Source organism: Limulus polyphemus, unplaced genomic scaffold (assembly GCF_000517525.1).
Source record: "Limulus polyphemus unplaced genomic scaffold, Limulus_polyphemus-2.1.2 Scaffold342, whole genome shotgun sequence".
NCBI lineage: Eukaryota > Metazoa > Arthropoda > Merostomata > Xiphosura > Limulidae > Limulus > Limulus polyphemus.
Window position 1 is genome coordinate 615387 of NW_013665952.1, and position 14926 is coordinate 630312.

At 34.7% G+C, this 14926-nt stretch overlaps 1 protein-coding gene across 1 annotated transcript in view; it reads left to right on the top strand.

The window, feature by feature from the left end:
• LOC106457532 (TWiK family of potassium channels protein 7-like) overlaps nucleotides 1–14912 on the top strand; it is a 32951-nt gene extending 18039 nt beyond the window's left edge. The window contains exon 2 of the mRNA XM_022383516.1: nucleotides 13699–14912. Within this exon, the coding sequence (XP_022239224.1) occupies nucleotides 13699–14408 (710 nt within the window). The 3' untranslated portion in view covers nucleotides 14409–14912. The remainder of the gene's footprint in view (nucleotides 1–13698) is intronic.
• Nucleotides 14913–14926: the final 14 nt, after the last annotated feature.

Here is a 14926-nt window from a genome sequence, read left to right on the forward strand (position 1 = left end):
AAGATTGACCTACACAGTCCTCATGGTGTCTTATGGGATATATATATATATATATATATCAAAACTATTAAGATTCTACAGGAATTTGTTTTGCCATTATACAATTATTATGATAGTATAAGACTGATGACTTTTTAATCTTCCTCCTGTGTTTCGGTGTAAATATTTACACTATCTTCAGGAGAATCCATCAAGAAGTACACATAACACTGCTTATAAACCAAACGTACGTGTATAATTAGCACACAAGTACAATGGCACCATTTACAACAATAACACCTCAGGTTTTATCAAGGTACGTGGATGACACGTTTCTGGTGTGGCGACATGGTAATGACACGTTAATTGAGTCTGCGGACTTACAACGCTAGAAACCAGGTTTCGATACCCGTGGTGGGCAGAGCACAGATATCCCATCGTGCAGCTTTGTGCTTAATTACAAACAAACTTTTCTAATCTATAAAGGGTATAATACTATCCCTTATATATGCCACAAAATCGTGGCCAGTCCTTTAGGATGACTTCTATGATTTTCGGAACATTTTTCAAGGAATTGTCGCATTTTTACGGTAATAGATAATTTGGAAGTGAAATTAAGTACAAGTATTGAGCATTTTTGAAAATGGAATGATGATGAAAATGATAAAAGAACGATATAAAAACTCAAAGCCAGGCTAGAAACACAACTATTTTACGTTTGTCTGTTGTTAAATTTTGCGTTAGCGTTCCTAATTTTGAAGTGATAGACAAGGGGAAAGGCAGCTAGTCAATACCACTCACCGTGAACTCTTTACAAACGAATAGTGAGACTGACCGTTACATTATAACGCCCTCAAAGCTTAAAGAACGAGCAGGTTCGGTGATAGGTTTTGATCTCGTGACTCGCAGATTGAGAGTCGATCATCCTAATCACCTGGGCATGCCAAGCCTAGGCATTTTGATAAATCGCACTGAACTTATAACGGAAAATTTGGAATTTTAAAACTGAGCTACACTTAATGCGATACATAGATTAAACGGATAAGTAAGAGACACACAGTGTTCAGTTAGAGTTGTACCTTGTTTTCAACTGCCAAAGAAAGCAATTGAGAAGCACCTATTGCCATAAATGCTTTATTTGACTCTTTGAACTATATAACAGGATTGTTTGTTTGTAGTTAAGCACAAAGCTAGACAAAGGACTATCTGTGCTTTGCCCACCACGGATATCAAAACCCGGTTTCTAGGGTTGTAAGTCCGCAGACATACCGCGGTGTCACTGGAGGCTAACAAGATTGACTGTCACTTTTATAAGGCGCCAATAGTTAAAAGTGTGTAGCATGTTCAGTAGCATCACGGTCCTAATCTTGGATCTCCTCAATCCGCGGTCTGGCACGCAAACCATCAGGCTATGCTCGGACTACTTACAATAGATATTTAAAACCACAGTACAGTAAATTATGAAACTACACTGGAAATACGAAAAGTGATTACAGTGCAGCTATTTTGTTCTCGAAGAAAATATAAGTTCCTTTTGTAGCATAAATAGCTAATAAATAACAGTAGGCTTAAATAAAGTTTGGAGACGGCTTGAACTGGTTGTGAAAGAAACTAACTTCGTTACAAATGTACAACGTTTCGAAAAGCTTTTGTCATCATCCGGTACGGTCTGTCACAACGTTGTACATTTATAATATAGTTTCTTTCACTACCCATGCAATTCGTCTCCAAACTTTTCTAGAAAGTGGATTCCTCGTCATCAAACAATAAGTTTAAGTTACTTAAGAATAATTATTCATTGTCCTAGATTGTCAGAGGAACTGGTTGATGTTTATGAAAAGATAAGTCAACAGTACTGCAAAGTTAAAATCCGTGTCTTAAATGCCTAAACAACCACCCCAGCAAATCATTTCTAGAATGCAATAATGCTTTAACAGAACGAAAACACAAATGGCGTGAAAGAGTCTCAAGAAAATACAGAATTTACTTTAATAGAACATTTGCTGAATTTCTTGAAATTTGACTTTTAGCTATCTGCTTGAAATAACAGAAAATACGAACCACGTATGACAGTTACTAAATGAATTTTTTACGATGAGGAAACGCAGTCTTTCTGTAATTAATTTATATGATGAGAAATAAAAACAGGTTTAGATAAACAAATTGTATAGATCTTCATTATGGATGTATTATACGAGAAGCGCCCATAAACTTAACTAGAGTATGCAAGGTGTTGTAATACAAGTGTCAGTAATGACAGTACTTTAAGAAACTAGGAATATGGAACATATCGTACAATATATTGTACAACTATTAACGCATACAGGGTATAGGCATACTAGGATTAAGGAAATGCAATTAGATTGAAACAGAATAATATTTTATAGAGAACTAAAGTTGGGTTTCGATACTTGCAGTGGGCACAACACATATATCCCATTGTATAAAACCAGGGACACATCCAAGAATTTTGAAAGGGACGTGTCCACAAATAAACCTGTGGGGATGCCCAGGGTATTTTTATCGTGCATTTCATTTATCAGTGGATTTTGTTTCTATTCTCGTAAGTTATATTTTAAACGTTTTAATCTACATGTTTGCTAAAGGAAGGTCGTTATAACGATGACGTTAACGTCTAGAAAGTCCAAGAAAATTAGGAGCCAAGAAAGTTCGTGTAATATGTAGAAAAAAAAGTACGATATAAATATGAGTAATCAGTAATGACTGAGTCAATTCAATGCAAATAAGTTAATTGGTTATTTATTGAATTAGTTCTGTGATTCAGTGAAAGTTACTTAGATAAGTGAGAAGTTATTAGCCCTCCAGTGGCACAGCGGTATGTCTGCGGGTTGCAACGCTAGACACCGGGTTTCGATACCTGTGGTTGGCAGAGCACAGATAGCCCATTGTGTAGCTTTATGCATAACTTCAAACAAACAAAGTTAATAAGTGATTTATTTCAGTGTTAGCAGCAAAAGTTATCGCATTTATTATGGAGGAAATTCTGTAAGTAAGCTTATTTGTGAGTTAGGCGTACTATTAATCTCGCAGTTTATATTTAAATATCGTTTATGAACTTAGGCCTACAACTTGTGTCAAAGTAAACTTAGCCTTAGCAAATATTATTGAAGAAAAAAATAAATTTGTTACCCTTACGTGGATTTGAATTGACATTCATTTTGTCAAATAATTTAAAAGAGCCCACCCAAGAACATAAGAAACCTTTTATTTTTGCTTAAAACATTGGTGTCAGAAGTGGGATTATTTTGATTAAAAAAGTAGAACAACATGAAGCAAGAGCAAAAGTGTATTGGAGCTGATGAGACAGAAAATGAAAAAAGACCAAGAAAAAAGAACAGAAAATTAGAAGAATGAGACAGATGATAAGACTGAAGAGATATAAAGCTAAAAAAATAACAAAAAAAGAGAAAGAAACCGAAAATTAAAAGAATGGGACATGAATTTATTATAGGAAGTACAAAAAGACATAACATTTATAAGAGAATTAAGAACAAAAATAAATGTAACTGAAGACAAGAGCAATGAAACTATTAGAGATGTACAGAGATATTACCACAGCAATAATGAAGAACTACAGAAAGGCTGTAATGATAAAAATTGAAGAAGTGTAAAAGAATATCTATAATCAACAAAAAGACTATAGCATCGAGATCAATTAATTGGAAAGGAAAATAACTAACAGAATTATAACTCATCCTAAAGGTTCCATAAAAAAGGAACTGTTGGAAACAGGGCCACTACAGCCAAGATTGTGAGGAATCAACATGCAAACAACAAAACATAACATTCGAAGGAAGTCTGGATGAGACATTGCAAGATTACAAGCTGTATAGGTATTACTTCCACATCAAAGAATATCAGAAGTAGGCACCCTTGATGTAAGAAATATGATATCAAATACTCACCTCAAGACAACTTACCACTTTACTTTCAAGAGCTATATGATCAGAGATATGGAAATATTACAGCTGATCAATGCTAGATATTACACGACCTGCTCAACAGAATATCAAGATATCTTCTCCAGTGGACATTCTAACTTGAGCCAAAAACCTAATATTTCACAAGCTTGAACCTGGAGATGCAGTCTCAATGTGTCAAATAGCCAGGAAACTTTCACTTGCAAAACAGGCTTAGACTTTCAAAAATATAGAAGTCATGAAGGAACAAGGAGTGATAGAATTGACTAGTTGACCTTCAGTATCACTTATTGCACTTGTTAAGATGAAGGATGGATCCATAAGGTTCTATATGGACTTTTGCAAGGTGAATGAAGTAACAAAGAAGGATGTCTATCCACTGTAAAGAATTGTTTTACTTCAGATGTTTTACCTGGATTAAAATAGTTATCAATATTAGAACTAAAGAATGGATATTGGCAGGTGCAACTCGACAAAACAAATAGAAGATATCATTTACTACAAGAAACAGGTTATGGCAATTTGTTGTATTAGCATTTGAATTATGTAAGACAGCTGATACATTTCAATGACTGGTGGAGCGTACTCTCTCTGGAGCACCCTGAAATGTCGTACCCATCTACTTGGAAAACGTTTCATGATGCTTATTATGAGCTAAAGAAAGTTCTGGACCAGCTTAGGAATGAGAACATTATATGGAATCCTGTGAATTATTCTCTCAGCCGAAAGGGAGTGTCTATAGATCCATCGAAGACTGACTGTCTCCAGAATTGACCAACACCAAAGAACCTCCACGAAATAAAAGGATTTCTTAGATTGTGCTCTCACTATTATTATTTTGTTAAATCATTCTCTGACAAAGTCCATCTTTTACCGAAACTATTTGAAAAATGAAATAATTTTGTTAGAATGCTGATTCTAAAGAAGCTTTTAACAAACTGAAGAAGGAATTCACTTCTACTCCTATATTAATATATACAACTCGTGAAGATCCACTCATTTTAAATACAGATGCCAGTGATTTTGAGCTGAGAGCAATTCTGTCACAAATATAACAAGGAAAAACATGTGATTGCCTACTATAGCAAGGAAATGAATGCTACAGATGTGATATATTGTACAATTCAAAATGAACTACTGAGTGTTGTCCCAGTCTTAAGTCATTTTTATCATTACGTATGCCTTATCTCAGAGACCATGTGTTAATGAAGAATGTAAACACCATAAAAAGAGGGAGGCAAAAGATAGTAAAGACAGTCAACCAAATGTATAACAGAGTATAATTCAAGATATGACATTCATAAGTGATGAAGAAGAACTAATGTGGTCCAACACTTTACTAAAAGATATTCAGGCAAAAGATACAAGTTTGACACGAATTATTCAGTGGATCAAAAAGTGCAGGAAACAAAACTCTCATGATATACAGTCACTCCATATAACTTAAAGGCAAAGATGTACTAGGCATAGTGGGATTCTAGTAGCTGCACACTTAGGTGTTAGAAGACAATGGAAAGAGTAAGAAATTGATTGTAATAAGTTCGGTGCTGGGGATCTGTAGAGAATGGGTGCAAATCATGTGAATTGTGCTTTGAGTGAAAAGGCCCATGAAACGCAGCACAGGCATCTACAGCAGTAATATGTTCGAGCATTTTACGAGAGAATTGCTGTTGGTGCACTTAGACTTCTGATACAAAGTAACTGTAGCAATAAATACATCAAGGGTAGGATGTATTATTTGACCAAATGGCCAGTATATACTGTTTCTAATTTAATTAGGAAGCAAAAGCTCTAACAAGGGAAAATCGTCAATGAATTCGTTTCAAGATTTGCAATTTTTATGGAACTTAACTAGATCATGGACAGAAATTTGAACCATCCTCCATGTTAACAGCAATGTTTCAGATTATTGGAATTAAAAAGATCCGAAAAACTGTCATGGTGATGAGAGAAAATTATACACTTTTGAATCAATTAGAAATTTATGTGGAAGAACATAAAAAAAGTGAGATAACGATCCTCCACTGTCATATTCGAGTTGCTGAATGACAATATATGAAGCTAAAGGTAATGCACCATCACTATTGAGGTTTGTGAAAGAACTTAGAGCACGTTTGGCCTTTCTGTACTTACATCTGGAGGATAGTCACTCAGCAGAGTCTTACACAGAATATGCATAGAGACTAAGGAACACCATCGATGTCATACATGACTTCACCCAGGAAGACTTAAATCAGCTATTGATAAAATGAAAAGTCCTTATGATGTCAATGCTGATAAGACTGCATATTTCCAAGATGATGTGTTATGGTTGTACAATCCCCAGTATGAAGTTAAGCATGTGTTTGGAAGGGTCATATGTCTTATTGAAAAGAATCAAGAATGTGGTTTACAGAATCCAGACAGTCAAAATCAAATATCATCACTATTATCATCTTTGGAAGTACGTCGGTGAGAGTGTGGTCAACTGGGTAATTTCGGAGAAGAATTTGCACACCCTCCAGAAGGTCAACCCGCTTCCTGATGATCATCAAGAATGAAACTGTCAGAGGATTCACTCGACTACCTACCCAAAGAATCCCCTAGTGGCAGGAGAACAGTTAGAATAAGGGACAAGTGTTCGTCGCAGTAATACCATAATCTTCAGTGATGATGATTTTTTGCACTCATCCAATAGACACATTTCATTTACCAGTGGATTTTTTCTCTAGTGCAGTAACTTACATTTTATATATTTACTAGTGGGAGCTCGTTCTTAGGATAACGTTAAGATCAATAAAGTTTATGAAAATTAAGAAACGAGAATGTTTGTGTAATATGTAGAAACAAGAGTGCGTTTTGTGATTCAGTGAAAGATATTCAGTATATATTGATAATGATCAATTCAGTTCAGCGTTAGAAATGAGAATTATCGTGTTTTTAGCGAGGACGTTTTGTAAATAAGTTTATCTGTCAGTTAGGTGGACTATTAATCTCACATTTTATTATAATGAAACGTTGTTTTTGAGCTTAGGCCTACGACTTATGTCAAAATGAACATAGTCTGTAGAAAACGTTATTGAATAACTTCATTCGTTATCGTTATTTAGATTGTTTGTTTGTAAGTTAAGGACAAAGCTTCACAATGGGCTATCTGTGCTCTGCTCACCACGGGTATCATATCGAAACCCAGTTGCTAGCGTTGTAAGATCGCAGACATACAGCTGTGCTACTGGGGGAGGGGGTGTTACATGGATTGGACTTGCCATTATTTTTAGCAAATAATCCAAAATAACCCATCCAACAATAGAGAACATTACAACAATATTTTAATGGTCTCACAACACACATAAAAGCAAACAAATGTGTATTAAAATATTAATGCACTTCTGTAACTTTCCAAGTTTTAAGATTCACCTTACTTAGTGATCATATATTAACAAATTGTTTTCAGATGTTTAAATTTAAAGAACAACTGTGGAAAAAAATTAAAAAAACCAGAAATAATTATCACATATAAAGAATAAAACAATCTTCGATTAGTTTGTGAAATTTTAGGTGTGTTCTACACCCAAAATTTCGTATTTATTCCTGTTTAATTTGGAAAACAATGATGAAACAGACACACTGATTGAAATACTTGAGTGTAAGAAAAACTAAAGTGACAATTGAAACATTCGCCTTGTTGTTCTATATATTTTACTTGCTCTCCAGCATTGAGGGTAGCCTAGTAGTTACCGTTTCTGGTTTGTAAAACCTTTTGCCGCAAAAACGCTCTCCGCACTTTGGGCTGTAAGAGTGGTAGTAAAATATCACTATTTGATTAGGGTAGCATGAGAGATTAGCAGCTGCCTCCCCTCTGGTATCTCAGTTGAAAATTAGGGACGGCTAGCACAAACAGCCCTTGTGTGTATGGGTTTGTGCCGAATTTTCTAAAACAAACAAACAAACAAACAAACAAACAAAAACAATATTCTCTGCCAATACCGATACAAAATGATGATAACCATTCCGTAAAACATGGTTTATTTCTGTTCCCTTTGAAAAAAATTTAAAAGCTATTGATTTTAACGGGAAATTAGAAGCTGGTTTTTCTTTATGACATATAGAAGCGTTCTCGTCTATTGAAAACATATGTGTATGACGACACATAAACCCCGTCAAGCACCAACAGATTCGCTTTAGTTCCTGATTTATGTAATGTCTAACCATCAACCACTAATATAACGTCCGGGTTTGTGTAAGACCAATATAGCGGGTGCTATTACCATAGACAGATCTGCTCCACCCCCATCAATCTAAGGATAGTTTTAGAGCTTGCAGTCCAGCTGCCATTGTCTCTTGGTGATCTATATATATTTATTGTTGCTGGAACGAGGGGAGGGAAGTAAGTAGTCGTTAGTAGAGAAATTACAGGCCAAATGACAACATGCAGTGATATGTCGTTAGGCTATTTTGATTTATTGCACATTTTCTGATTTAAAATTATGATCATTAATTACATAGGCTTTCACTTATATAAAGAAACTTCAAAAGTGTGAGTAGGTTATGTAAGTCTACTCATCTTACTGTTCAACGTTCCACTCAGACATATTTTGTGCAAGACAGTATACATAATTATGGTAAATACAGCGAGGTAGCGCTGAACTATTAAGATCCCCCCTCTCTCCCAGCCTTCATCCACCATTTTTTATTTTAATGAGTTCAGGATGTTCGCTCTATTTACTTTCATGTACTGGTTTGCGGTGCCTTTGAGATGTAGCTTTAGTTGATAACCCCACTTCCTTGTCTATTATATTAAATAACATGAAAGACATCTACCCCACGACAAACATTCTGATGGATGTAGCAAAGCTAGTTTTCGTAGTTTTGTCAAGATGTATATTAAAGAAATTGGACAACGATTTTTATAGGGATATGTATTGATTTAAAAAGTTGAATAAAAAGAAGACGGGAGGTTTAAATAAATTTTGATTTATATTACAAAAGAACGGCTCGTGCTTAGTTTGAGAAACACGTGCTTTGAATTTATGGGTAATAAGAGAGTTCACGACTGAATAACAGAAACATTAGTTAAATGGATAAAGCACTGTAGGTTTAACATGAGCTATAGCGACGATAAAGGAAATAAAAGTATAATCTCTATTTGTATAATTACGTGTCTTAACTGTGGGGCTCAACTTTTACAACTGTTAGTGATATGTCTTTCTACGAAAAGAAAAAATTCCAACTGAACAATTTTTTGCTAGCTTAGATGTTATAGACCAAAAAATACGATGTTTCTAATATCATCCACTAGGCAAATACTCAAATCATAATTATCTCAACTCAAAATCGTTGGAAAATTTATTCTTCTTAACTAAAGACATTTGCAAATTTGTGATCACGCATAATGTTACAGAAGTTACCCGCTTTATAACAGTTTATAACCCTTTTACATACAAATTATTGATCTGTCTGTTTTTTAATAAAGTTGTTACTGGTCTACACACAACACTAATTTTTAGCGTTAGAAAGCTCCCTTCCGTACTAGCAAATTCTGGCTACTTACTTGATAGAATCTTACTATATTTAACTCGAGTTCTGTTACATAATAAGCCCTAGACCAGAACACTATACAATATAAAAACAGCTTTGAAACGGTAGACAGCGTGCAGGATTACATTAAGTCAAAATAATTCAACAGCTTTAACTGATGGATATGTATTTAATAGGATTTTATTGGACCAGGACACCCTACAATACAAATCACCAGTGAAGCAGTAGACGAAGTCAAGATAATCGAAGCTGTTTAGTGTTACATTGTCCACTTAACGAATAAACTTATAGTGTTTCATATTTTGTGACTCACCTGATTTTTTAATACTTGATATCTTGAATCAGGCAAGATATATCAAACAACTAAAGAAAGTAAAAAAAATTGCAATGCTTCACAGTAATTATATCTTCTATTCAAAGCTAATGATTTCTAAAACTAGTGTTTAAGTGTTTTTTGTGTTTTTTTTTTGCAAATTAATAGTGTTGTAAATTATGTGTGAAGCATGGCAACACCTTGCCTGAAACGCAACTTTCAATAAATCCTTCCAGTCCATATGAGGTTAAAACAATTTTATACCAAATTTCAATGCACCCTGTGAAAAAAAAAACAACAACCCAACAACAACAAAAGAGTGAACAGTAAAATTACAAAAAACTAGAAATCGTCTTTGCGCTGAAATGTTGCTAAGCAACAATAATCGAATCTTTCCACTGAATAAGAGTTGCTACGTACAGTCTATGCGTAGAAAGTTCCGACTAAAGAGCTAAAAGCTTGTAGTGTAATAAAAGTAAGATTTTACATTCTCTGCTGGTCTACTTGCTCCGAGTTCTATGTTGTTGAAGTTTTCCGAAATTCTATAACGTAATGGAAGTCGAACTAGTTGGAATTTAGGATGTCACGCAAAAGGATCATTATATCCGTTTGCACTCACTTTTTTTATGGATTGTTATCCTGAAACGTCAGAGGAAGTTTCATAAGTGAGCGAATGCTCACTGCATTGCTATTCAATAGATGATTGGTTCAAGATACTAATAGGCCGGGTGCCCAGTCCACTTATTGTTCGTACCAAACACCTGAGGGCATTTTTTCTCTTTAAATGTCTATCACGGTGCCATGTATACTTTTATAAAATATTTCCGCTTGAAACGCGACAGAGTTTGTTATTTTTCTTGTTTTTGTGAGGGGTTGGTGAAATTTAAACTTTAAACGGAACTTTTCGAAAATAAATGTGTAATTTAATATAATTCATTTAATTTGAGGTACGTAGTCCCATTTATCATTTTAATAAAAATTAAAAAAAACGAAACAGAATTGACTATTTATCAACAATTTGCATCTCCTTAATTTTTTTTTCTGGACAACAAGTATCTGACTGAAATGTGTCAGAATGGTGTAATAATTGAAACCTTAATAATTTCTATAATCTAAGAACCACATAAAACTTGTAATTTAAAAATGTACAATATTAATAAAGAGAAAAGCATTCAATGGGAATATTAAATACTGGAGAATAAATGACTTGATATAACGTCAAAAAATACCCTTTTTTATGTCTACATTTTTAAAGGATTTTCAGGATATACATGCAATCTATTAAACAACTTTAATAGTGCTTAGAACTACATTACATGAAGTAGTGTTAATTCTAGAATGTCTTAGAACAATTATATCTAAATTTAAGTTTTTGGTCGGCTTGCCATGCCTGCTCTTTCTCCATTCGGAAAGAGCCATTGGCTCGCTGCAGAGAAGTTATCAACGCCCCAAGTCCAGTTGGATATGATTGAGCAATGCAAGCAAACGATTTGGCCATTAAATGGATGTTATGTGATCCCACACCTGAGCAAGTTCTTCATTATGTGCATTGTGGATGTAAAAGAACACAACGCATGAACAGCAGTTGTTCCTGTTATAACAGTTGTACTGAACTCTGAGTCTGCATCACCTATGGTGACGATTCGAACTATTGGTTGATGCTTTTATTTTGAAAATTCTGATGATGAGAGTGTTGAGGAAAAATGGAATGAAAAATTTGGCTCAAACTTGTAGTCGATCTGATAAGTTCATGTAAAAGAATGTTAAAACAATTGGGAATATGATAATATTCTGATATCTACGATGTCATCATTTCACGTACAACAAGCTTCTGACTTTGATATTTTTATAGTTTCATGGTAAATTCAAGTTATTTAGGATCTACAAGAGGTGTGGTGGGATATTTTTGTCAACACAACAAGTAAATGATATCCATATTAATGAGGGCCCGTGTAATCATGAGTGACTCCCCTGATTACCCCTCTTTTTTGCATGTTATCCAGATTTAAGGTACCTCACTCCCAAAGACACATCCTGTTAATCAATGTGAAGTGATGTAAGTGTGTTTGAGGTTCATTGGATTTTCTTCTTAAATTACATAAGAAACTAACAAATGATCTGAGGTGGAGCAGAAGGTAGTTCATCACTGTATGAACATGTTCTGTTTACCATATAGTCCTACTTAAGTCTTAATAATTCGAATCTATGGATCCCAGAAGCTGACACACACATGCTTGTGTTTTTGTGAAAAAGCAAAACTTTAATTAGCTCTTATTGTATTAATTAGCATTTTCGAAAAACTAATATTTTTATTTTTAAATACCAGAATTATCATGCTGCATATTTATACAAAACGTTGTTGTATGCTATGATTTAAAGTGTGAATTAAGTTCTTTGAACTGAAAATAGATGTAACTTTTTGTTCTCATGTAATCAAATTACCTCCAGTGATATTGTTGTATGTTTCATTGAATTTTCTTCCATGTCACTCTATAGTCCTAAGCGTAACAAAACAAATGAGAAGTCACTAGCTCATATAGGAAATACAACCACAAAAAATTGTGACTGTTGACAGATTTGACTTTCACTCAAAGACTGGTAAAATGTTTCGTGGATATATTGTACTCCAAAATGCAGGACACCAAGTGCTAACAGTTGATACAAAGAACAGTTTGTCCCTGGAGTTTCGGTACGAAAATCCTTTTCTAGCAACTTTTTTGTATTGTGCTCTTGGCCTATAAGAATGTAAAAAATCATACAGGATCAAACATTAGAGGAATCACAGGATAAGAACCTTGATAACACGAGTGCTTTTGCAAGGAAGGTCTTCATTTTCAGGGGACAGACTAATCGAAAGACGTGTAATATTTATTGTCTGAAAAAGACTCGTTAAAAAGATATTTTCCGACTTATGTGTAATTTTGTGCTGTTTGGTGTTAAGGTAATTAATACGAAAATCAAATTTTACGTATGATATTTGCTTCGTGAAACATTGTTAATCATAGGATTCGTAAAGAATCCCATACACGGTTTCCTTTTGCCATTCAGGTTATGTAGAGCATCAGACTGGCTATTTCGAAGACGAATGTTAATATTTGTTGTTAATTATTAGCAAAAGGGTGAAATATCATTTAAATTTAATCGAAAACAAAACTCTTTAGCTGGCATTGTTGTAATCAAGCTCTGAAATAATGAAGGACAGTATTATCAACATTTCAGATCGAAAATTTCATTTTGCTTGGTAAAATCGAATCTGGTCTATCGAAGCTCAGCTGGTTGGTTCTTAGGACATTACAATGTTGTGGAAATTGTGCTAATAGCTGTTTGTTGTTGTTTTAGTGTACAAATACATTGTTCCACTTAAAATAACTATCAAAGAGACAGTATACTAAGCTTATATTACATAGTGGGTGAGAAATACATTTAAGGACTACAGATATTCAATTTCTCAAGGATTTGCTCAATTAAATATATAATTACGTGATTGAATGACTATCATAGCGGAATATAGTTTCACAAGGCAAGTATAATTTTAAGAACTTATGAGTGAAAGCAAAGAAAAACATGTAAAACAAACTAAATCTGTCATATCCAATGCCCATAAGGCCTTTCGCCAAATACCAGGGCTCATCAAGTCGGATGGGATATGAAGTGGTCTGGACGCTATTTATATCATCAATATTCATGAACAACTGCTGTTATGGTGTGAGTTAGATTAAGTGAGTGAAGTGTAATTATTATCATCAATTTTATTTAAGTCATATATAAATCAGAATTACGGTAAGGATTAATAACAAAATGTTATTTATGTATTTATTTTAAAACTTAATACTTATTATCCTTACCTGAAATAACTTTAAAATCATTCAGAAGAACTGACGAATCAGTTCCTGGAGCCCCACATAATGTTGAACTGCTGTTACTTACGTAATTTATTCTCTGTTACAGGCTATGGGAACATTGCACCAAAGACAAACTGGGGAAAGATGGTGACCATTCTGTATGCTATCGTCGGAATCCCTCTAATGTTCCTGTACTTGACCAACATTGGAGATCTTTTAGCTAAATCTTTTAAGTACGTCTACCGTAGATTGTGCAGATGTAAGCCAGAGGACGGTCGTCGCCGCCATCGCCATCCCGAGCATTACCGTGTTCATCACATCGTACTACAAGAAAACACCCCTATATCTCACGGCTCTCTCGAGGCTTCTCTGCCCAGTAAATTCGGGACACCGCAGCCTATCGCCGAGGAAGTTAAACTGGAAGCCATTCCAGATGATTTATCAGAAGAAGGGGGTTATGGGAAACCGAGAGCCAATGTACCTATAGCTCTGTGTCTTGCCATAATTACTGGATACATATGTGGAGGAGCTTTTCTGTTTTCTCTCTGGGAAGGCTGGAACTACCTAGATGGTGCTTATTTCTGTTTTGTTACTCTCAGTACTATTGGGTTTGGCGATCTAGTACCCGGTGACACGGTTGTTTCGGACACTGCGGGGTCACAAGAGAAATTGGTCATCTGTTCGCTCTATCTGCTTGGAGGCATGGCTCTGATCGCCATGTGTTTCAATCTCGTCCAGGAAGAGGTCATATATAAAATGAGAAAACTTGGAAAGAGGCTAGGTATTGTAAATGATTCCAACGATTCTGATGATTGAGAATTAGAGTGACTAATGGTCAGCTGATTTAAACTGCCCACCATGTTCCAAAATCTGGGCCACTACCTAGATAGGGAGAGGGCTAGTTTAGCCACCAGTTAAAAACTAAACTAAATAAAGACTTAGCTTCTTATCATAAAATAACTTGATCACTTTCCATGGTATCCAGGCTACCACGGGAGTTTGTAGGTGGTACTCAATGTGACTGTAGGAAATAATAGAGATTTATAAAATGTGTGAGACGAACTCAGTTCATTCGGACGTTTAGTACTTCCTATCATTTATATCTTTAAGGTGTTTGAATAATTCACAGATTCAAAGTCATTCACAAAAGAATATGGTCAGTGATCAAATGGTTCAGTACAATCCTAATTGCTAGCACAGGTGTTATATGCCTCTATGAAATTCAATTAGAATTTCTTTACAGACTAGGGTTATTCTAAGAGTATCTTGTGAGATTAATATCCTCCTCTAAAGCAACCAAAAACTACAAGACTTATATAGATATACAGCGAATT